Source organism: Melanotaenia boesemani, chromosome 6, assembly GCF_017639745.1.
Source record: "Melanotaenia boesemani isolate fMelBoe1 chromosome 6, fMelBoe1.pri, whole genome shotgun sequence".
Lineage (NCBI taxonomy): Eukaryota > Metazoa > Chordata > Actinopteri > Atheriniformes > Melanotaeniidae > Melanotaenia > Melanotaenia boesemani.
In genome coordinates this window covers 26,660,910-26,685,798 of record NC_055687.1, presented here as the reverse complement: position 1 = coordinate 26,685,798, position 24,889 = coordinate 26,660,910, and the positions used below count along the sequence as shown (strand labels likewise).

At 38.1% G+C, this 24,889-nt stretch overlaps 2 protein-coding genes across 4 annotated transcripts; one reads left to right on the top strand and one right to left on the bottom strand.

The window, feature by feature from the left end:
• Window positions 1–648: 648 nt before the first annotated feature.
• Window positions 649–6,426, top strand: cmc1 (C-x(9)-C motif containing 1). The gene is made up of 4 exons (XM_041987512.1): window positions 649–790; window positions 1,150–1,242; window positions 5,374–5,464; window positions 5,677–6,426. Exons 1-4 carry the CDS (start codon window positions 772–774, stop codon window positions 5,795–5,797), a joined length of 324 nt encoding a protein of 107 aa, XP_041843446.1. The 5' UTR covers window positions 649–771; the 3' UTR covers window positions 5,798–6,426.
• Window positions 6,427–7,486: 1,060 nt separating this feature from the next.
• Window positions 7,487–18,697, bottom strand: azi2 (5-azacytidine induced 2). 3 transcript variants are annotated; one of them, XM_041987508.1, is made up of 8 exons: window positions 18,419–18,697; window positions 16,875–17,125; window positions 16,511–16,627; window positions 15,529–15,634; window positions 14,635–14,768; window positions 14,225–14,289; window positions 12,562–12,686; window positions 7,487–10,095 (listed from the first exon to the last, which is right to left on the bottom strand). In XM_041987508.1, the coding sequence occupies exons 2-8, from the start codon at window positions 17,088–17,090 to the stop codon at window positions 9,653–9,655; spliced, it is 1,206 nt and encodes a 401-aa protein (XP_041843442.1). In that variant the 5' UTR covers window positions 17,091–17,125; window positions 18,419–18,697; the 3' UTR covers window positions 7,487–9,652. The 3 variants fall into 3 exon arrangements, with proteins under 3 accessions (XP_041843442.1, XP_041843443.1, XP_041843444.1); XM_041987509.1 differs by having other exon boundaries at window positions 16,875–17,107; XM_041987510.1 differs by having other exon boundaries at window positions 15,535–15,634; window positions 18,419–18,695.
• Between the last annotated feature and the right edge of the window lie 6,192 nt (window positions 18,698–24,889).

Here is a 24,889-nt window from a genome sequence, read left to right as displayed (position 1 = left end):
CTTCGTATGGCTCGGACCCTAATAATAAAAATTTCAGGAAAAATAGGGTCCTTCCATACTTCGTATGGTTCGGACCCTAATAATAATAATAATAATACAGGTGAAAGTTAAATACAGCGTTAAAAGTGCAAAAATACAACATTGGGGATTCATGAATCAAAACAAACAAAAACAAAAAGCAAAACATATATATTGGTGCGATAGATAAATTTAATCAAGAAAACTGCGAAATAATGAAAATAAAATAAGTTATAATTCAGAATAACAATAGAAAGATTGAAAGACTTGTGGAATCATTAAAGTATTTGAAGTATAATGTAGACTCTGTCGTTGTAATGGTTGCTTAATTTATGACTTTTTAGGGAAAACGAGGCCCCTGACTCCGCAATTTATACTTTGGCCGTTTCAATAAAAAAGAAATTCGGGGCGTCTTTGTGTTGCCATGGCGACGAGTGCTTTCCCGGGAGTGGGAAAGAGGGCATCCCATTTCTGCCCATCTTATTTATGCCCTCCCCCTCCAATTTAAGTGCCCTCCACAGCTGTGAGTACGACTCCATTGGGAGCGACACTGTGGAGAGAGGGGGTAGTGTGTAGGGGGCGGTTTGGGACCACTGGGCCAAGCCTGTGTAATCAGTCACGGGCTGTGCTTCGTGTGCCTGTGGGATTTGTAGTTTTTAAAGCCATATCACTACGTCAGCGGAAGTGTTTTGAGTGTTCGTGAGCTAGGTCACATTGGTTTAATTTTGTAATGTTTTAAGAAGCTACATCACAATGGAAGCGACAAACACAGGTATTAATACATTTCTACTCATATTAATGCCTAGCCTTCTTTAGAATGCTAATTTTTGTTATGTATACGGTACACGTTAGGTTGCTCTGTATATGGGAAATTTCGTGTAGCCATGTCAACATTAGCTGAGTAATGTTTGTTTTTATCTTGGGAGTAATTATTCATAAACGAATAAAGTGTCGAAAACATTAAAGTATGCTCCAATATTAATTTGATAGTTTTACTCTAATTATGTTGAGCTGGCTTCATGGATGAATTCAATATCAAGTCACTGCTTGTCTCTCTCGTGGCTTAAAGTGAGCTGAAAAGCTAACCATGATGGAGGTGTGTTTGTTTTTCCTTTTTCTATCTAACACCAGAGGAAAGTTATCTGAGGCATGTGGAGAAGGATGTATTGATTCCTAAGATGATGAGGGAGAAAGCTAAGGAGCGCTGTGCAGACAAAGTTGAAGGTATGTGTGAGTGTGAGACTAACCTGTTATCTGTACCCAGTCTCTACTAAGTCAAATTTAAAAATTAATCTTCATTGGTATGATGTTTTTCACTCAAACATTTGGCACATGAAAAAATACATGTGGCATCATGTGCATTCTGGGTGAAGGAACTTTTTCCCACTTCTTATAAGCACTGAAGTTCTTTTTAAGTCTGCACTACCATAACCTTTAGAAGTCTGTTTGTAGGATCCTCTAGATCAGGCATGTCAAACTGGTCCAGCAAAGGGCCGTGTGGCTGCAGGTTTTTGTTCCAGCCAGCCAAGAGCACACAGTTTGACCAATCAGCTGTCTGAAGACTGAGATCAGTTGATTGAATCAGTCAAATCTGGTGTGCTGCTGCTTGGTTGGAACAAAAACCTGCAGCCACACGGCCCTTTGCTGGACCAGTTTGACATATGTGCTCTAGATTGTGGATGGTTTAGTGATGATCAGGGGCCTGTTCATATCCACCTGCAGAAGTCTTCCAACTTGATTTATAGAGATGTGAGTCTACTAGCCACAAGATCTGACTGGAGGACGGGAAGACCAGTGGAATCATAGTCGGACTGTGACTGGAAACAAGTTAATGCCCCATCTTGATCCATTATTTTCTACAGTTCTCTCATTTTTCCAACATCAGTGTCATTCATCATGAGAAAGATTAGACAGTAAAAACACTGGTTGAAACAAAAAACAAAACCGTGTTGGTTAGATGTACAAAAAAGTTAATTAATGTCATTGTTTGCTGTCTCCTCATATAAAAGCTGTCATACACCAGTGCTTCCCAACTAGGAGTTGGTTTTCATACCTCAGAGCTTGTCCAAATTACTATTTACAATACATTTAATAAAATGCAAAAAAAATCTGTGAGGAGGAAGCACATCAAACACTACTGTTATGCAGAGGTACTGTATGTAGGGTGTAACGTGGACAATTGCTTACATAATTAATAGAACTACAAGAAATTAACAAATTCTTGAAAGAGCACAGCTGCAGTTATTCCAGCAGGTTAATTGTTTTCTGTTAAAACGGCATACTTTATGGACATGTTTACTCCAATTGTGTTTTTTTTTTCTATTAGAAATTTATATTTGCCATATTCATCCCAGAAAATATATAAATATAAAAATCTGTTCCTTGCATTTCCATAAATATGACTTTTTAATGAAAGGAAAAGGGGACAAACAAACTGTGATTGAGTCTGTCTGTTAACATGACACTGAAGTGTGATGTAATAATTTAAGTCCCCCACTTTGATCAATTTAGATATTTTTACCTCTGAATATTCAGTTGTGATAACAGTCAAGATTCACTTGAAAATATTGCCAACCACCATATCTATTTGGTTTTATGATCATGTGAAACTGACATGTTTAACCCATAAGAGCCTGACGTGACATATTTGTTACATACAGTTTCTGAGACATTTTGCTTCAATTTATGGTATAAACTTGGCTCAAAATCCTGTTTTTTAACATTTTTAATAAATCACATGGTAATAAATGGTAGATACCCCCCCAAAAAAATGTTTTGTTTTTTTTTGTTACGTTTTGTTTAGCTCTGGCCCTTGAGGTCCACAGTCCTGCAGGTTTGAGATGTTTCCCTGCCCCATCACACCTGATTCAAATGAAATAGCTCTCCTCAATGGTTTGCTGTCATGTGCTGCCCAACCCTGTTGACCAGTTAATCTGATTCAGGTGTGCTGGAACAAATGACATCCAAAACCTGCAGGGCAGCGGCTCTTGAGGGCTGACTTAGGACACCCCTGGTCTAAAGTTTCTAAAGGTTATTTTGTGTATGATTTGTTCTCTCAGTCAGGCTCGGTCCACTAGAATTATGCTTAAAAACTTTTAATAATCTGTTAATCCTCATTTTGTTTGAGCCTCCACAATTGAATATTTAACCCAGACAATCAAACAGAAAATGGGAAATTTTAACTTAGTAATAAAGCTCAGAAATGTCTTTTTTTTCCCTTTTTTTTGGAAACACTGAAGCAAAGTTTTATGGGCATTTGAGAAATTATAGCTTCACACAGTATGATGCTGTTATATTTCATCACTCCAGCAGTTTAGCTTGTGATCTTTCCCTTCTATAAAATATTCTTTCTTTTTGTTGTTTGTTGAACTTTTAACATTTTTTGTGTTGTCTGCACCTGCCTCCCAAGTCCTCTTATATTCTTTGAATTTAGAGCAGTTGCCACTTGATCTGCCTGGGAACAGTCGCCACAGGTTTGCTATCATGTGCCCTCTCGACTGCAGCGACGCAACAGCCAGATAGTGACTAAGTCATGTGGTTTTTAGAAATCTGATGGCAGCCTGTGTGCTGCTCACTTGAGGAGACAGTGCACATGCAACCTGAGGTGATGGGACAGACAGTGGCTGTGCGCATAGTGGAAACCCCCCTCACATAACAAGCTTCTCGTCCCACTCATTTTCACACCTACATCCTCCGCCCTCTCATGTTTTTGTCTGCACTGGGCCCATACATGTGTGTCTTGGCTAGTTTTACAAAGAAAAGTGAAAAACACAATCAAGTATGTTTTCCTGTGTTATGTTGCTGCACATAAGCCTGTACGCACCCCAAAGTTGTGTATGGAGAGCTTTGTTGTTCAGACAAGTGCAGCCAACTTGAACAAATCGTCTTTGTAGTTTTACTTGAGATAATTTTCCAATTACAGTAGTGATTCATGTCAGCTCTCCTTCCAGAGACAAAACGACCTGCATGCATGATTAACCACTTCTTTCATATTTACACTTTTCACAACCAGTTTGAGCCTGGTTAAAAAAAAATCGATTTCAAATTAAATAAATTCAATATTGATTAATAAAACTTGGAGATCGATTTTTTTTTTTTTTTTGTATGTTCCCATTTTCCTGTAACATGGCCCTACGCTTGGCGAGAGCGAGATCTTAGCATATATATATATATATATATAATTAGTTATACTAATTTATGAATTGCAAAATGCAGTCTATTAAGGGGGTAAAAAGTTAATTTTGCGGCAAATTTAATTTTTCTTATTTAAAGTCAATGTAGGATATTTTTTTAGAAATTTAGAAATCCCTCTTAAAATCTCCAACTTTATATGATAAATAAGTGGTTTTATATTTTTTTTTTTTCACCTCTTAAGTTGCATATCTCCCTAAATAGTCAGGCCTCTTGCTTCTGCTTTACACTAACTGCCACGTTACACTTATTCATCTGAAATGGCACACCAAACAGCCTCAAGTCAAAGTGGCATCACACTTAACGTTGGAGCAGCCACTTCTGCCATTAAACGAATCTCACATTTTCCCTGCTGGAGCTGCTGCTGTGTGATCCAGCCCTCTGCAACCTCTATTGGCACCATGGGACCGGGATGAGGCGCTGGTTGATTAGATTAGTTGCACTCCTCTGCTTCTCTAAATTGGTTTTGCCGTAACTTTTCTTGACATCTGCATCTTGATGACAGTGTCTGTGTGATAACCATACTAATGGCACTCATAAAGGTAATTATATCAGCTGTTTTGAGAGGACATATGACTGCAGTGGTTTTAATTAAAGCCTCGAGAAAGAACTTGCTAACAAGGTGAAGACTCGGTTTTCAGCACCTTGTTTGCAATGAGGACCTCACACATTTAACATGGTGTACGTCACTAGCTGTGACAGGGTTGCTGATGCATCTTTGCAGAGGTGCTTTACTTCCATGTCTGAAGCTACAGTCACCATGTTTAGTGTCTACCTCAATTTCTCAAAGTTGTGCTCCAATTTATTACATAGAACTACAATGCACGAAACAGGACAGTCACGCAGGATGTTTTTATTTTTTTTATCGGTAAAATGTATTGGCTAAATGCCTCCCATACATACAGACATAGTGAAATGGAACAGAAATGATTTTGTAAAGACAAGGTGTTTGCTAACCTACTGGAGAGGATTGAAAATATGGGTTTTACTCTGAGAGACAGCCTAACATGACTAAGTTTCTTCTTGTGATGACGCCTGTTCTGTTTTGATTGTAGCATGTGCTTGCACCTTTATTCAAGCATCGCATTGATCACTACTTCTTTATTAATGTGTGAGTCTAACCTTCTTTTTGGCTTACTCCTCTCTCATCCTCTCTTTGTTCAGCTTTCACCCACTGCTGTAAGGAATCAGGTTTTTTAATGCCATTTAAGTGTCGAGAGGAAAATTCAGCCCTGAAGGAATGTCTGACGCAACAGTGAGTATTTTGCACGTGTTGCTGCAACACAGCACATGCACGACAAGGTGTTATTACACCATATGCTACTCCACCAATAGCTTTTATTTGGGTTTGCCTACTCTCTTCCATTATTGCTTGCACTCCATAACTGTTGTTTGTCAAGTCTCAGTCATCTCACATCAATACAACTGCTGTCAGAGTGATGATACTTTACTTTCTGTTTTTACCAGCTACCAGGATCCTTTGTTTTTTGAAGAGTGTAAGAAGCAATACATTCAAGAGAAACTGGAATTCGAGAAGACAGGGATCCCGGCCAAGAACAGGAAACAGAAACTTCCGACCAGCATGTAATAAGCAACATCATAACCTAGTGTCTTTTAGGGTGTGCAGCTCATCAAAATACATAATGGCACTTTTGCCACATTTATTACTCATAAAGCATCAAGTCTGTATGTTTTATTTAAAAATGTGAAAGGCATGACTGCATTTTGATACACAGAAGTGATCAATAATCAAAACAATGCCCTTTTAATGTTGAGTCCATGTGCAAAACATCAACCTGCCATAGGTGTTGTATCAAAATGATTTCCCCTTACTTTACTGAATCAGCAGTGTAGTCATAGCAGGACTGATTGCCATTCCTGAAGCTTCTTCAGAAGAGGTGAGCACCTTGGTTTTGATGTTGTGCAGAGTTAAATTGAGGAACAACTTTTTCATGTGGTTTTTGTGTTTGCAATGAGAGCACGTGCAGCTGAAAGAAGTCACTATGATGTTTTTCCCCATAGACTTAATGCAAATTTGAGAAAGATTTAGAAATGATGCATCTGATTTTCTACCCAGGAAACGACTGTGTGACTAGTTTAGTAGCTGTTAAAGAATAAAAACACAATAAAGGTTCTAACTGTATTTTATTTAATTAATTATATCAGAACTGCTGCAGATTATTTCAGAAAATAGATTAAATTATTAAGCTTTTTCCACATTAGTTGCCTTCTTTGGTGTTTGACCTTTGGTAGGAAGCTTTAAACTCAGACCATACCAACAGGACAATATCTTCAATTTCACATGACATTATGAGCATTTCTTACCTTGTTCTTTTTCCCCCTTTCTCGTTGAACCAACACTACTAAAATGCTGAAAAACTGGTGGAACGCCCTGCAACGGCTTGCTTAAATTGGCATCAGTCAGTAACACGATTTAATATAAAAAGAGAAGTTGCTGAGAAGTTCGGGCCTTTTAAAGTGGGGGTAGTGGGGGGGTGCATCACTTTGTGGAAGACTGTGTGGAGTAGTTTCTTCAATTCAACAAGAAAACAACCCCCTGTATGAAGTTGAGAGCAATTCCTCTGTTATCTACAGTACGTCTACTATTAAAATGAATTAGGGATTGTGAAGAATCAGTATGCATCAGACAGGCCTGAAAACCAAATTCATGTGCTGTGATCCCCCATATAAACAAGCCTCAGAGATGGCTTCTGCTGATCCTGCACCCAAAATCACTTCGATGACTTGTGTGAAGATAATAGGCTGACAAAATAAAGTTTTAATTTTTCTGAGTTTTATGCCAAGAATCTCTGAAAAATATAAAGTGCAAAAAGGGTTAAGAAACACAAATATACAGCTGAAACCAAATTAGGAGAAAAACACTAAATGGAAAAGAGTCAGTTGCGGTCAGAGGAAATCGCACCACCTCATCCATCACCTAAAATGTTGTATCACCCACATTGACATCACATAGTTGCCTCTTCCACTGCCTACAGAGGAAGGGTGGCTATTTGTGTCGTTCCTCTGACCCAACACCTCCACCCCTCAATTCTCACCGCAACCTTCCTTTAGCTGTTTTCCTGGCCCCCATTGTTGTCAAGAGGTAAATCTTTGTGGTCAAAGAGAAACCGAAGCGTGACATTGGAAGCATTTTCAATTACTCAAACCAGAAATTAGAGTTTTATAATGAACTTATTAATAAATGCATTGTTCCAGCCTTGTGATGGACATGCTAGTGCCTGCAGAGAGGATTAGACCCAAGGCTGCACACAGTTGGTACATTTCAGTCATTTATTTCATATTTACAAACAGTCTGAAGTGCAGTAAGTCTAAAATATAATCCATATCTACTGTACATTGCATTTTGGTTTGCAAATTGTTTACAGAAGTATGAAACCACTGCTGTAAAATAACATTTTTAAAGATTAAGAAATAAAGGCTATGAAATCAAATAAAGAAAATTGCAAAAGATTAAAAAAAATATTTTAAAACAACCATGGGCTTTTGTGCTTTGTGCACCAATTTTTCAAATCACATTTCTTAAAAGGAGAACATTATTGTCTTACCATCACAGATGGCTCCATCAGAAGTTCAGGTGTCAGTGGAGCAAAGAGGAAAAAAAAAAAGTGCAAAACCACACTGGATGAAGTACTGAAGCCCGCCATATACATTTATACAGATATGAACATTCTGTTTCTCTTATATTCCCACATATATGCATTTGTACATCCTTTATTTGACAACCAAATGAAAACACCTCAAACTTCTTTCTTCAGTTTACAGCAAGATAAACACCAGCACAGTTGAGTTTAGGTACACTATTTCTGAAAATATCCACAAATCTCATCCCAACTTAGTCAAGTTTAAAAGAAAAAGGGGAGTGTATGGGTTCTGTTCCATAAGCGCTTCCGATTTAGATGTCCAAGTAAGTATCCAACCATGCAAAGCTGAGAAAAGAACACAACAGACAACTGTAGGTCTCAGAAATCGGAATATGTGAGAACAGGCAGGTTTTAGGAAGCTCGTTTGAGTCATGGAATTGATTAAAAAGGCCCAAGATTTTCCAAAGAGGAATACATTTTTAGATTGTTATATTTGCTTCAATTAAATAAAATAAAAATCTCCAAGGTGATGCGGTAAGGGGTTCATCACAAAAAATTTTATGGGGAAAAGAACTTTGATGTAACGTAGTAGTTGTTGAAATCTGGAATAAAAGTATACAATTATCCAGATGTTGTCTGTCTCCATCAAAGTCTAAAACCATATCAAGTCCTCAGACGTAGACATCTTCAGCACATGATCATGGGACAAACATGGGGCTACATACTCGTTATACTTTACACTGATCCAATGTAAAGAGACTTGCATTAAGGAGGTACAGTTATACAAATTCCACTACAATGCTGTGCCTCTTAGTGATCAGTGGCCACAGTACATGGAGAAGGAGGCCTCTTTGAGCCCTCTTAGGTTTATTAAGATGAGATGCAGATACAGGCAGGAGAAAGAGGCCCACACACTGATCTGCATACACAGGCACACTGTTTGATAATACATACAGTCACACATCGAAATAATCTGCTTGTATGCATGCTTGTACACACTTATGCATGTGCATACAAGGGCACATACACATGGAGAGATGATTTATTCTGCTGAGGGTTTGTCATTAGGGCTGGGTTATACTTGCTGTTAGCGACGCATCCGTGTACGTATCGTGGCTGCCATGCATTCCTAGCAATTGTTTGGCACGTAGGCCGCTCACGTTGACGTGAGGTAACTTGTCGCTTGCGCTAGTTGCATTATTGACTGGAACGCCAGAGGCGCTCCTGCAAGCAAGAGCATGAGCACGAAAGGTCCAAAGTAAACACAATGGCAGATAGTTTTGAAGACCTACCGAAATCTGTATGATTTTTCCTCCCCACTGCAAAGTAATAAACACTTGTGCCGTAACAGTTGGCAACAAACTGGAAGCGTGTTGGGGGTTGATGCCCCAGCAATACAAGGTGACCAGTAGATTCACCTTTTACAATTTCAGAGACCAAGTACTGTGCACTGCCCCTTGCAGCGATGTCCAGTCTTGAGCATTTTGGCTGCGTCATGCTTCCGTTGTTTGTAGCGAGTATATATACAAACATAGCAGAACGCTGACCTGTATGTTTGCATTCACAGCAAGTATATCCCAGCCTCTGCAAAGTCATATATGTTCACCGATGCGGTGTGCAGAGAGGATAAATAAATGAGTTGATGGTCTTTACCTCGACTAGGCCTTTTCTGGCCTTGATCAGTTCCCACAACTAGCAGGTCCGGTCTAGTCCACTTTGAGTGGACAGCTTAAGGCAGGTTAGGTGGTAGCTATGTGGCAGAGTTGGAGAGTTCATCCATTCCTCCATTGGTTACTTTTCCACCCAGTTATTACTCATTGCTTCTCTCATTCAACTTTATCTTAATAAGGCCTGACCCATTCTGCATTAGGAGGGCTCCTGGGACTGCAGTTTCCCATTGAGGATGAGGAGTTGGATGCAGTGGAGTGTCCCTCCCAGAACATGGCATCGCTGGGCTTCGGGGGGCTGGGGAAGGAGCGTGAGCTGTCATCCAGAGAGGCCTGGTTGAGGGGAGGTGGGGGCAGCACAACGGAGCAGGTATCACTCCCGAGAAGCACCTCTCCTGTGCAGCTCTGAGAGGGCCAGGGTCCGTTGTACCAGCAGTCCTCCCTCAGGCTGTCTGGCAGCAAGGTGCCTAATGGACCACTGACTGGGGGGCAGGGGCGGCCAGAGCATGAGGGGAGTGGGGGGGCACTAGGGGGACGAGGCACTGATGCCCGAGGAACTGGAAGGTTGTTGTTCTTTTCCACGTCGTCCAGACACTGAACAGGAACAGTGGAGGCAGCTGGAAGCAGACAGAGAGGTGGGGAGAGGACAGAAGTTGAGATCAGAGTTAAAGATGATCAAAAATGGAAGTGGATTTACAAATACCTGTAATCAGTTCCAGCACTGGTTCCACAGGCCTTAAACATTTTGACCACTAGTTCGAGCTACACATATTTGAGCTACATATGTCATTGTAATGATACAGTTCTGCCACTGCAAAAATAAAGCTTTCAGTCAAACATACTGCATATCTGGTAAGTCGAAGCTACAAATTTGTTTATAGCGTTAAATTAAGACCAAAATGCAGAAGAAATGTGAAATACTAAGTAAAGATAATGACTTGGCTTATTGTAGATCCACTTTTTGCAGGATTAACTAATTGTTTCTATATCATGTTATCAGTCGCTCACATTGTTTTGGAGGAATTTTGGTCTACTCCCCCTTCTTTTAAGTGATGATTTAGTTCATTGAGGTTTGTGATCATTAGTTTATGCACAGCTCTCTTAAGGCTCTGCTACACCATGTCAGTTAGACTGTAATCTAGACTTAAGTGGACCACTGCAAAACCTTGATTCTTTTCTATATCAAACATGCTTTTTTAATGTACTGATAGATTTCAGCTGTCTGACAGATGGCTTGACATTTAAAGGTAGAATACTTCAATATTGATTAGCGACATCTTGTTGCTTCTAATCCTCTTCATTCTTAAGAAAGCAATATGTATGTATTTAGTTTTTCCACACATCGCCTCTGCATTTTGACTCATGTTTTGTTTATAAAATGCCACTGTAATATGTTGTTTTGTTACTCACCTTAAAGTCACATCAAGACTAGATTTTTTTTTTTTGGCTTTGTAAAACCTTATTTTTATATTACTGTTCTTGGGAGGAGATAGTCTTTTTAAGATTATGTTTTCATTCAGAGTTGGAACAACACATGTATTAAAACACATTGATAAGTGTAATTTCAATGATACAATTCTAGCATGCATAAAACCACCTACTTTTTCTTTTTTCTCAAAGCTAGAAAAGGTTTTTTTATTTGCTTCTGTTATAGCAGCTCTGTACTTAATAACACAGCGAGCCTTTTGACCTAAGTGTGTAAAAACTGTGCAGTGGAGTAAAGCCTGACAAGAGAGCCGCATATTGCAGAATGAAAACTGCACCATGTAAATATCTGCATGTGAATCAGTTAATATCCAAACTAAAAACCTCCCAGCATAAACAAAGCCACTCTTTTTTCAGAGAGCATATCCATGCAACAGCCAGATGTCATAATCTCACACACACATCATTGCTTTGCTATCAAATCCCCATCTTGGGGGAATATTAAAAGTTTAAATTTGACTCTATTCTACCACTTTTTTTAACCATACCTCTCCATCCACACATCATTTATCCATCCATCCTTCCTCGCTATGCTTCCATGAGATGGTCTCCTGAGTCTAGAATTTGAATAAAAGTGATTTCAAAGGAAGGACATTAGAAGAATACAGATGCACAGAATGACTGAGTAAATAAGACAGCACACTCTCCTCCCCCTCTTTCCTTATTTCACTCTATCTGCCTCATCTGAGCCACAGGATTACTTTCTTATTCAGCGGAATAAATAGGCCAAGATTTATTTTCTTGCCGTATTTCGTTCTAATTTTCACCTCATGGCCTCCTCTTCTGACACTCGACAACAGAGGTAATCACAACTAGCATCGTACATCAGCGCAGAAGGAAGGGAATGGAGGGATAAACCATTTTATGATGCCCTGTATCAAAGTGTTTGAGTAGTTGTAATATCCACAGTCCTCTGACACTAATACAAACTGCAACAAGGAGCAGCAGGAGGCATTTTTTTTTTATAGTAAGTAGAACTCAAACCCTTAACTGGGTAAAGGCAGTAGTTGCATTAGTTCCAGTGCAGAATACACAACGTCCAGATGTTAGATTTCTGTGAGGTAAGATCAGAAATCTGACATCACTTGACAGCCAGGTTAAAGAAACACATTTTACAACGTCAGATCAGTTAAGATGGTTGATGCATTTTACTTCTTTAGCTTGGCTATAAAAAATATGTCCCTTTAACGGCTTTGACATAATTGTAGAACATTAACTTAATTCTTATTATTTCTTGTCACTGCTGTCATAAGCTGCAATTTGTGTGTGTCTCTATTTGTGTGTTTTGAGTATTTGATGAAAAATATTTGGGAAGCATACAGTGAGTTTAATGCACAAGGAGCTTAACTGAAAGCGAAATTTGAAAGTTTACAATAAAAACATAGGGCAACAATGAAAAACAAACAAAAAATTACAAAACATTTTAAATTAACAGTTAAAGCATAAATCAAATAATCTGCCATGTAATTGGAAATATAATCTGATGCTGATTTCTTGGTAACCTGCATGAACATCACATACTCAGAAAGCATGGGATGGTTTGATTGAAAATGCACTGTGATACGATCCTGCGCTCAGACTCATTTGTTTGGTCTCACCTGGTCTCGTCTCGCTGACCAGTGGTCTGAGTTTCCTAATCAGGCCTGTTTGGTGCTTCAGCTCTGAATGGAGACGGGTAACCTCACAGCACAAAGCCTTGTATGTCTGCTGCATGCTCCTCTCCCTACACACAAACAGAACATTTCCTTTAAACCAGACTGCTGTGAAAGAAACATCCAGATGTCATACAGGATCATGCATGAAAATTAACAAGTCTTGTTTTCTGTAAACAAAATACCCATTTTCTTTCATTCTTTTTAACCTGTGTGATAAAAACAAGAGTTTAAATAACACCTTACATGACATTTCTTAGAATAAGTAATCAAATCCAAATCCACTTGACATATTCTTGGAAAGGCCTGCTGCTCTTTGTGATAGCTGTTTCTGCTAAATGTCTTGTTCCTTTGCTGACACATTTAGCACCATCACTGACTGAGCTAATGTTGAGTAATCACTTCACAGCATAAGTTCACATTATCAAGGTGCAATGTGACTTCATTTCAGAGACGATCAGAGATAAAGCTAAACTAACTCCACTCTAACAATGATGCCGTTTCCTAAGTGTTATTTAATTTTAAATAATGTATGAAAAAACCAATAAAGCTTTAAATAACTAGTACAAATTATGATGCTATGAGGACTGCAACTCTAATATAAACATCTCATGCAAAAGTGCAAAATTTAGCTTTTTCTGATGCCAAAATTAAATAACTGCAATTAACTACAAATAAAAATATAATAATTCAATACAAGGATATGCAAATTTACAGGGAACTAAGCAAATGAGAAAAATGTTAAACATAGGACTGAAATTTGAGACAATTTGCTCTAAGTACTACAGAACTGATTCAAACTAATGACTGTTGCTTCTGAGCTTATCTGCATCAGAGACTTGTGAAGCCTGTGATGCAGTTGTGTTAAGCTGCACCCTCCTCTAGTGGCCAAATAGAGCAAGTACAATAAATAAAAAAAAAACAAAAAAACATTCTGGTTTTAGCTAGAGCTGGCTGATGAATGTGTTTCAACTATTCAACCTAGTAATTAAAACAAGTTCAGTTGCACAGTGCACAAAGGAAGCTGTAATAAAACAACCTTTATAGACTTACAATCTCATAATTTTAGCATGCCAAGTCAAGGTGGCATTTTGAACTCAGCAGCTGTGGGCTGAAGCTTTTCTGCACCTATTCAACACCTGGTGCTTTACTTGTGGGATTTAAACTGGAATTGTAAAGCTCCACGAAAAACATGAGGCCTTTTTTCCCCTCCAGGAAAACAATCCACTGTCACTGCTGTTTGTCAGAAGAAAAGATGCAGTGTCACACAAAACTCTGCTAGTTCTTCAAGAGTTACAGTTTTCTCATGTGTCATTTGGCCATAAAAACTCATATCAAGCTAATAAATGCTGATATATAGTCGGACAAGGAGCAGACACTCCAGCTCAAATACTTTGTTTCTAAAAGAAAGAAAAAAAAAAGAAAAGGTAATTCACATAGACTGATGAGGTGTCCATGTGATCATAAGAGCATTAACATCCCAAGCTTCCGTGTAAGTACTGTACTTTAAGAAATATTTTCAACACTAAATATATTTTAGTTGCCACTTTGGGATGTGTAGATACCGAGCTGTCAGCAATTCTTTAATAATATTCATTAAACTCTTTACCTTGCATCAAACTTTGCATCGCAGGTCTGGTCCAAGTTGGGTCCGTTAAGGCCAAGGGGTTCCTCCTAAAACAGACGTTATGCAAAACATAGTGGAGGTGCTTTCTTTCTTAAGTTCTATTTTTCCATTCTGGATTATAACAAAACTTTTCTCCTCTGGTTAAATGTTGACTCAGACTCATTCTCCTCTCTACCGCTGTCTTTCAGCCTTTCAAACAAACCCACCCTGTCTTTATCATCATCATCATCAGCATGTCCTTCCCAGCTCTACCTTTTCTCACTCTACCCTAACATCCCTCTATCTTGTCCTCTCTTTGTATAATATCGACTTACTCTTAGACTTTTTTTTATGGTGTTCTGTTATATGATTTCTCCTTCTTCCCCTATTGCTTTCATCACACCCTCACTCACCATGCTTCTCTCCAGCAGTCGGTTGTTCTCCAGCGTCACCTTCTCTAGCTCCTCCTGCAGTTTGTGGATCTGTACCTCGGTGTTGACCCTCTCCACCTGCCAGTAGTCCTGCGGGCTGTTCAGGCTCTTCATCACTGGGCACAGACACACACACACAGAAAAATGCAATTAAATTAAAATGACATTAAGTGCTGTTCTTAGAAATGTTTAGGACAAAATGCAGCATTGTTATCACTTCACTAAAAGCCATTAAAACGTGATTTGAGGTATCCAGGTAAGTATACCTGCATACTATTTTAACAAGAGTAAACATACTATGTTAGCAGTTAAATGAGCTTCAAATATTCTAAGCGAAACACTTCTAATGCTTCTAATGTAGCTTCAGAGTGCTACAGATCACATCCCTACTGCTGATTATTTCCACTGATGCATGAATGTGGTCAAAGTCATTTACAAAGTTCTCCGTGTACTTTAAAAGTAAGTGCTTTAGTAAATGTAGTTTACTACTTTCATGTAGTTAGTAGGAGGAGCAATGTGTCCATTTTGGAGAGTTCAGACTTGCTTTTCTAACTGCAGATAATGTGGCTCTCTTGACATCAATCTTGTTGTGATCTTTGGAACGAACTGAGGTGGTTTGCTTCAGTGATCCAAAAAAAATTCAGTACATAGGTCATGTTTCATTTCAGCAAAATTACTTTTTTCCTTTTGCTTCCTTTCACATATCTAAAGGTTTTTATTATTTCTAAAGGCAAACATATAAAAACAAATTAAATAAATATATATAAGTGCAATATGTAATTTGTTAGTGCATACAACAATGTGCACTGTTCCTACAGAATTGTGAGGTCTTTTCAGTGGTTAAAACAGTTTAGAAAATAGGTCTGTGTGCTCTACCTGTACCTTGGCTGGTCTCCATCTCTGTTCTCAGCTGAAGCAGCTCCAACTCTTTGGTTTGAAGCTGCTCCGTCAGCAGCCTCTCACTCTCACTCTTCTCCTTTTTCTGACAAATGATAGAGGGGGAGGAAAAGGAGGTCAAACGAGGTCTAAGTTTCAAGTCAAATCAGTGCATCAGAGTTGTGTTTTTTGTTCTGTGTTTTTATAGTATTTGAATCTTTACTAAAACAGATGTTTTACTCGGAGGAGGACACCCTTTATTACATATAAACTTAATAAAAATAAGCAGTGCTTGTGGTCTTTGGATGTATAATTAGTTAGAGGAAGGTTAAAATCAATACGCTTAGTAGCCAGCATCCTTTCAAAGGTACTTCAAAGAATATTTCTGAATGAATAAAAAGAGTTTATTATAAGATTATCTGTTAACTAAAGAAAACAGATTTAGTATTAAGGCCAAAAAAGAAACTGAGTTGTATATGTATGACCTATAAAAATGATAAATAAATACAGAAGTAAAAACTAACCTGTTTTCTAGGTTTTATCCATGTCTCTAAAGCCTTTGATCAAGTTAACCATGAAAGCTATTTGTGAAGTAACTTATTATAAAAAAAAAAAAATCTGGCTTTCTAACATACCTTGCAGACCATGCAAATTAAATGGAGTCATAGGAGATTGCAAAGGCACCATGCATTTCAAATGTCCTCATTTTAAGACTGTTTTGGAAAATGTAAGATGCAAACTTATTTATCACCTCGATCTCTCAAAAAATTTAATTATTTTAGAATCACCTAAAGCATGGATTAGTAATATATGATAACTATCTTAGCTGTGGAGATGTTGGTTTAGTTTTCATACTGTGGTAGAAGTTATATGTTTTAGTTTTCTTTGCATTTTTCTTTATTCTATGCATATTTTATTTATATTCTGGACATTAAGCTTGTAATAATATTCACATTTAATTTAGTTGAATATGAAAACTCACCAGTTTATTAAGCTCCATCTGCAGGTCCTCCTTCTCTATATAGATTCCTCTGTAAGCACTAAAGGCTTTATTCACGTAATGGGGGCCTTCTGATGGAGGAGCCTCTGGCCTAAAGAGCTACATTGAAGAAAGAAAGAAAGTGATCAATTTGGTTTAATTTAGATGTACGTGGTATTCTCTTGGTTGGCTAAAAGATGCAGCAGATAAAAAAAAAGAAAAAAAAGAAAAAAAGAGAGACATCAAACATGTGCTGTACACTTGATATGTTGTAAAGTGAAAACAATAAAACCTCTATTAACTTAACCAATCACCTTCTTGTAACTTTAACTTCCACAATTTAATTTCTTTTTACTGACATCCATACCTTGTCCTCCAGCTGCTTAACCCTCTTCCTAAGCAAGGTATTCTCTCGCTCCGTGTCTCTGAGCCTCTTCTTGATGTCCTCATAGGCCGTGACCAGAGCAAAGTGGGAAGCAACAGATTCGTCACCGGCACACACCGATACAGGGCTTTCACCGGCGGCTGTGTAGGCTGTCTCGTGTTTGAGGATGCAAATGTCATCATCCAAAAGGGGTTCCATGCCTGCACAGGCCTAATCTGTAGCAAAGAGAAGACCTAAATATATACATAAAAAGTTCTGATTCATTTTTATAGAGCTGGACCTTAAAAATGAGAGAGAGGGGAAAAACTATGACAACAATAAAAACAACAACAAATGATTAATAATAATTCTTCCTATCCTGTAATAAAACACCAAGTACCATAATAACTTCATTTTTATAATTTCTAGTTTTGACTTTCCTATACCGATACACATATACAGAAAGTTTTTTTTCCACATAAATCTCCCTTTTACAGAAGACATAAATAGAAGATTTTTGATTATATGCACAAATGGAATTAATAAAGCTGGCTGTAAAGTTATGCAAACCCTTAATCATAAATCCTGAATGAATATTACATTTAATTTAAATAGGTGTTGCCATTTCTTTAGAATATAAATAAAGAAGTACATGAGAAAGTAATAATAAATGTAAACTTAGGTTTAGCACTGTGGCCTTGGATCCATTAACATACAAAAATGACCTTACACTGACCTGGGTGCTGGCTCATTGCTATAAGAAACTGACCAAGTTAAAATAAAGGAGATTACATCCCACAACCTCCTGGACTTCTTTTGTTTAGAGTAGCTCGGCAGCAGAGCATGGAGCTAATGCTAGTTGATGATGTCAGCATACGATGATGCAGCAAACACAAAGGGGCCAAGTTTCACGCTGAAGGGCCAATGCTTTCGGAGAAATAATGCCTTCAAAAAAGTAATCGCCAGGATGTTAAAGCCATGACGTGGAAACATGCCAAGAAAAACCACAACCTTAAGGGTACTCACTTAAAAATACGAAACCAAGCGAGAGATCAAAAGCAAACCCAACCAACTATTAAAAACGAAAGTAAACGTGACTACGATATTATGAGAAGGGGGCGTCATTTGTCAGACTTCCTTCATTGACACAGGTTAGCTAATGGCTAGCAGGGTTTTTAAGGGAAGGACGAGACCTTGTACTCCACAGGGGCAATGAAAGAAAAAAAACAAACAAACAAACAAAAAACTGTTATAATCAATCAATCTCGTCTGTGTGCAATGCTAACACTAAGATGTTAGCTTACATGACCACTGAACACGGTACAAACTCATGGACAATTTTACAGTAGCATGCAGCGTGAATGATATGGTGAATAATACAATCAATAAATAATGACCCACAAAAAACAATTATACACATCTCTGACAAAGGTGATCAAAATGATCGATCTGTTATGATGATAACAGCTAGCAAAGGTTGGCTAACGTCTTCAGGCTAGGTAACGGAAACAAGAGTCGATTATTTTTTTCTCCTGGTTTCCACTAACCGTGTTGGATGCTGTCCTTAATTAGGGATCAGGTGGCCACATAGAATCACCATTAAAAGGTGGAATAAAAAGAAGACGTGTTTCTTGGATGAAACAAAGAGACTAAGCTGACACTGGCACAGTTTCTGGTCCGGGCTGACAGGTGAGAAAACAAAAACTTCCGGGAGACACGAGACTGTCTTCTTTTCAAAGTAAAAATGTGGGCAAGTGAAATGTTCCTTCAATTTTTAAGAAACATTAGCGAAAAGTAACCAATTTCTCCTAGAACATTCTCAAACTGATATTCTCTATACTTTACTTTCACAGCTTAACCCAAACTAGCTCGATAAATGAAAACAAAGATTAAGATAATTAATAAATGAAACAATTTCCTGGAAATTCCTTTCAGTTTAAATGCGGAAACATGTGGCGTCACTTAAAAAAAAGAAAAAAGAAAAGAAAAAAACCTTTCTGAACTAAGGAGACATTTTAGACATACTAGTACTGCTGCTACAACTACTATTAATTATTATTATTATTATTAATAATAACGATGATGATAATAATAATAATAATAATAATAATAATAATAATAATAATAATAATAATAATAATTTATTTCTGAAGTGCAATATATTTCCGTAAAGAAAGTCCAAACCGAAACCGCATTTCCAGACATCTCATGTCTTTGCGACAGTGCCCCCTGCTGCTACTGCAATTCTGGACCAGGAGGTCTCAGGCCTGGTGGTAAGTGTATTTTACAGTCGAAAAAGTAATAATATATATATATATTTTTTTTTAAAACTTTTTTAACTGACAAAACACAATTTAGGTAATATTTTGTTTTTGAGAAGAGGTAAAAGATGAGTTAAACGTAGCTAGTTAGCTGCTAACTAGCACAGATCATCAAAGTAAAATATTGGTGCTTTTTTGTCATATGAATTTAGTCGCTGAGCTTTTGTCCTAATGTTGAAAAACAAACAAACAAACAACATTTACATTGTATACATATAACATATTTGATAAATATCGGTAAACTTTGACAAAACAGCAATAGCAGGCGTGTGTCGATAGGTATCCCTCACCCACCCTCCCCTCTCTCGTGGCTAATCGAGGTGGCTGACCTTCATAGTATCTTACCTGTTCTTAGGACTGCACTTCTCTGGATGGAGATATCTGTTGGAGCCATTTCTCCAGTGTGGGGGTCACACCCCTCAGTGCTCTGATTACCACTGGCACTACTGTTGCCATCACCTTCCAGGCTTTTTCCAGCTATTCCTTAAGGCCTTGGTATTTCTCCAATTTCTTGTGTTCCTTTGGCCAGATATTTACATTGCTGGGGATGGCTACATCGATCAGTACGTCTTTGCTTTGCTTCTTGTCCATGGTCACAATGTCTGGTTGGTCTGCCACAACCATTTTGTTGGTCTGTATCTGGAAGACCCACAGCATCTTAGCCCTCTCATTCTCCACCACCTTGGGAGGTGTTGCCCATTGTGACCTTGGGGTCTCTATTCCATATTCTGCACAGATGTTTCTGGACACTATGCCAGCTACTTGGTTATGACATTCCATGTATTCTTTGCCTGTCAGTATCTTGCACCCTGCTGTGAGGAGCTGGATTGTTTCAGGGGCGTCTTTGCACAGCCTGCACCTAGGGTTCTGCCTGGTGTGATAGATCTGGGCCTCATTGCCCTGCTACTCAAGGATGGCTCCTGTGCTGCCTTGAGTGCTTCTGTGCTGTCCTTCAGTTCAGCCCTCTCTAGCCATTGGTAGGACATGTTCATTTCCGCCACTTCAGCTATCTGTCGGTGGTACATCCCATGCAGGGGCTTGTCTTCCCATGATGGTTCCTCCATTTCATTCTTTTCCATGTTCTATTGCCTGAGGATTTCACTCAGTGCTTCATCCCCTGGGGCCATCTTCCTGTTGTATTCATGGAGCTTCAATGCTTCATCTTGGATAGCGGCCCCGATAGCCTCTGGACACTGGATTTGGAGTGGAACCCTCCATGCATGGTGAACAGCTTCCGTGTTTTAACATCTGTGGTCCAAACTTCCGCCTTTGGCCAGCTTATTATCCTAGCCGGGAATCTGATCACTGGCAGGTCATAGTTGTTATTTGCCCAGGTCTTGCTCTTGCCAAAGGGCTAACTTCTCAGGACTTGCCTTACTCGCTGCAGATATTTGGTTTTGGCAGCTTTGCTTGTGGCTTCTTCGGGGTTACCGTTTATATATATTAGACCTAACATTTTCAGCCTAATAATGCTTTAGCATATTGTCATAGAATTCTTTGGGCCACTGATCAGTGATGTAAAATTTTAGTTGTTTTCTTTCTTTTTTTAAGCAAATGAGATCAAATGTTAACATAGCTGTAATAAGTGACAAAAACATTATGTAGTTGTGATGGTAGACATTAATCACATCACTCTGTAACTGTAATTTGGTAAATTGGAGTAAAATACTATCTAGCTGTTCAAGAATGTGATATTAATCAGCAGACAGTGGTTGTTCTAGACAGGCTATTAAAACGAGTACAGTATATGTGCTTGTGAAATCTGAATAATGTTATATCTGTGTGACATTTCCCCATTTCAGAGGCATTTTATGAAAGCTTCTCATTATTTATTATATTCTACAGTTTGATTATTTTTTTTCATTCATTCATAATTGCTGTTATTAAGATATGTTTTTGATATGAATCACTATATGAGCATTTGTTGATACTAATGTCTTTAATCTTTTTGCTTTCCAAGAGGCTGCAAAGACCAGCAACATGTCAGGCGAAGAGGAACCAAAGACCTGTGTCTTCAAGGCTCGTCATTGTAAGCACAATTCTTGCACAAATCACATAAACTTCACCAGTGGCATGTTAATACAGCTCAAAGTGTTCATTCATTCATTCATTCTTTTTTTTTTTTTTTTAGGTATTCACTGTTTTAAAAGAATCTGAATTGACAGGGTCTTTCTGTGCATTACAGCTGAGCAGTTTACATGCCTGTTAAATGGCTGAAACATTTCAGAAGTAGATGTGTTGGAAAATACCCAGTGCACTGTGGATGGCAGATAGCGGCGGGTACTGCTATGTGATGGCTGTGTCACTGTTGTTGCAGTGTTGTCAGAGGCTCAGTCGCTAATGAGAGAAATAGAGGAGATGCTCAACTGCTTTGCTACAACTGACCTCTCCAGGCTGAGATGGCATGGAATGGTATGCTTATTTGCAGGAAGGCAAATACTTGGACAAACCTCACATAACCACATACTTGTGATAAATATGATGATTAACTCTTAACTCTCAAACCCTGATCATGTATTTCTGTTAAATCTCAATAATACTGGCCTCTGGGAACTTAAGTAACTGCACCACGCTTGTCATTTTTGTCCTCCGTTTGTCTTTCTTTTACCCCTACTGACACTGTTGCTTTATGACTCATAATGGAGCAGATATGGTTATTACATTTGCTCTATAGTGAGGTCAGAAGTCTTCAGGTTACACAAGTTCTCTACAGTTGCATAGCAACAAAGTTAATTTGCCCTCTCAGATGCAGTACATGACAATATGTATCTGTAAACGGAACTGTAATTAACATAAATTATAGCTGACACAATAGCTGCTTAACAGTGTTATAGTTTAAATGTCACTGTCCACTTGAAGCTAAGCCTTTCAACATATTTTCAGATTGCTTCCATCAAAGTGATTATGAAAAAAACTGTTGAAGTCTTAAATCCTCTTGACTAATGTTCTCAAGAGTCACAGGGGGCCAAAATATATACATATATGAGAATTGTTTTAGTAAAAACAGAAATTTGCTCTGAGGCTTCTAGTGCATTTTAATGAGTACTCTGCTGTTTTAGGAGATCGTTGTTATGGCAGTTAGTTGGTTTACAACATCCTTGACAGCTGCATCAGCTTTATTTCTGCTTATTACTGTATATCATTAGTTTCTGGCTGTGGCCCTTGTAAATACTGTTTCCAGTCTCACGTTCACGTGATAAAGTAACAATTTCTTGGTTCTTTGTCCAACTAGAAAAGTGGGAATCTGTAGAAGGCCTTTAATCTCAACAAACTTTGAGACCTGGGTGTTGCAGCGATAAATTGTTTTTTCCCACTGAAAGCATACAGTAACACACATACCCATCTGCACATGCACACTCCAACACACTCTGCAGACACACAGATTCATATGAATATTGTTCTCTATTGTGCATGCAGTGCATCAGAACTACTGATATAGACATGACCTTGTTATCTTTTGATGTGCTAAGGCATAATATGCATGTTGTTGGTGTTGTGACAGAGTCTGCCAGATAGTCCAGCCACTACTGAAGTGGACAGCGGGACCTTGGTCATAGAGGGCTTCAGGTTTGAGAGTGCAGCAAACAGAGAGAACCTGAGGAGGCTGAGTTCACATGCTGGAGTGGGATGATGCCAAGGAGGCACATGGCCAGTGACTAAGTGGGTTGAATACACATGATCATCAGGATCAGATGACTGAGAAAGGTGATAATGGCATGCAAGCTGGCAACAACTGGCATGAAGATGGAAATAAGATTTCTGATTGTCATGTGTGTCTTCCTACAAAAAGTAGAGCAATATGTTAAAATTCTTAATTTCTTTTAGGTAAATGTTCAAAATGTTTCTACGTATTACATTAGTTATTTCAGTGTGGGTTCAGTTTTAAATGACCACGTTTCGACTTTCTTCTAAGTCAAAATACAAGCATATGCATGATTGTGTATGATGATGTTATTTCTAATTACTATTTGTTTATTAAATAAAAAAAGTCTGCACTGTTGATTTATTTTTTTATTTGTCTTCCAACCCAGAGGAGTTTATTTTGCAGTGGTAGCAGTGTAAATGGAAGAATGACTCCATATTTAATTATAGTGTCCTTTATATGACAACACACTATGCAGGGCAGTTGCAGAGTATTATATAACGTAGTGCACTGTCATATTTCTCTCTGCTTCCTAATGCCATTGGCTTGACTAAAAACAACAACCTAGAGACAAGATTTTTTTGCATTAATTAAAAAGTCTCATTACACTTGAGAATTTTATTAAATGGGTTGCTGTTGCTGTGCTAAAGTCACTTATTAGGTGACATTACTATTTTACAAAAATTTGTAATTTATTTCTGAACTTGTGGTGTTGCCTTCATTATATATGTATATGCTGTAATATTTACGTATTGTGATATTGCTGTCTAAGCTCTGAAGTGAAAAGTGGTGTGTGGGATATTTCTTAAAATAAGTCATTTCCTATTTCCCATTTAGTTTTACCGTAGCTCAGGGCAGATAAATTTTAAGTTTAAACTAAGGCGTTTTTATGTCTTTTAAGGATGTATTAAGAATCAAATCCAATGCCATACACAATGTAATGATTCAGCCATTTTTTTTCTTTTATTTGGTTTATTTGTCGCTAGCATTCTCGCTAATTTCCATCTGTAGTCTCTGTGGCAGGCAGAAAGAAAATTACAAATCTACAACAAACAAACAAACAGAAAAAAACTTAAGTCACAAGAGCCATTCCTATTCTGCCATTCTCTTGTAGAGGATTGTGGTATAATCGCAATCAGTTTGATACCTTCGCACACAAGCTGCAACAGTTTTTTCCTGACAAGAAATTAAAGATGGAACATGTGATTTTGAAAATAAAAACACAGGTAAACAATAACAACAATCAGTCTTTGCTGTGAATTGACCTTTTTTATGTTTGAAAGTACTCGGGGCGGTTTGGTTCTGAATGAATGAATGAGACCTGCAAGTGTATAAACAAGTGTCAGAGCATCAGTGTAACCAATTAACAAACTCCCAATTAGAACATCAGAGGAATGATTAAAACCAGAACTTACCATGCATTAACATACTAAACAGACTGACATAATATATGCAAATGAATCTATTATTATGCATGTGCTAGTTCAGTGCCCAAATTAAGTGCTTGTTTGGGGCACTCGGGATATGTTTGCAGTCGTCAGCTCTATGACAACATATTACAGAAATAATGGTCACTTGAAAAATCTAATTAGTTTTACATTAAGCTGCAAACTACAGTAGTCACTGGAACCTAAAGACAGCTTGAATCAGAATTAGTAACCACTCAAAACCATGGAGATGAATCCCCCTAATATTTATAGGAAGAGTGGGAAGGATTTAATAATGAATTGTTTGGACACATCTTGAAGGTACAGAGTCATAGCATGCACACAAATGGCAAGCGAAACATTATCAGAGTGAGTGGGAGAAAAATTGTTAGTAAAGCAATCAGATGCTGAATTAACAATGAGGTTGCAGACTGAAGCATGAATTATTTATATTTTAGCCCATACAATTAGTGGTTGGTGGGAAAAGACCAGACCAGGAAAAATTGAGCTCTAATCAGTCACTTCAAAATGTTCAGGCTACTGATTTGATCGCAGCATCAACCTATTTAACACACTAAGGGGTATCTTTCTGTTTGATTGCTGTTTTGGTTTCTTGATCATGCAAGC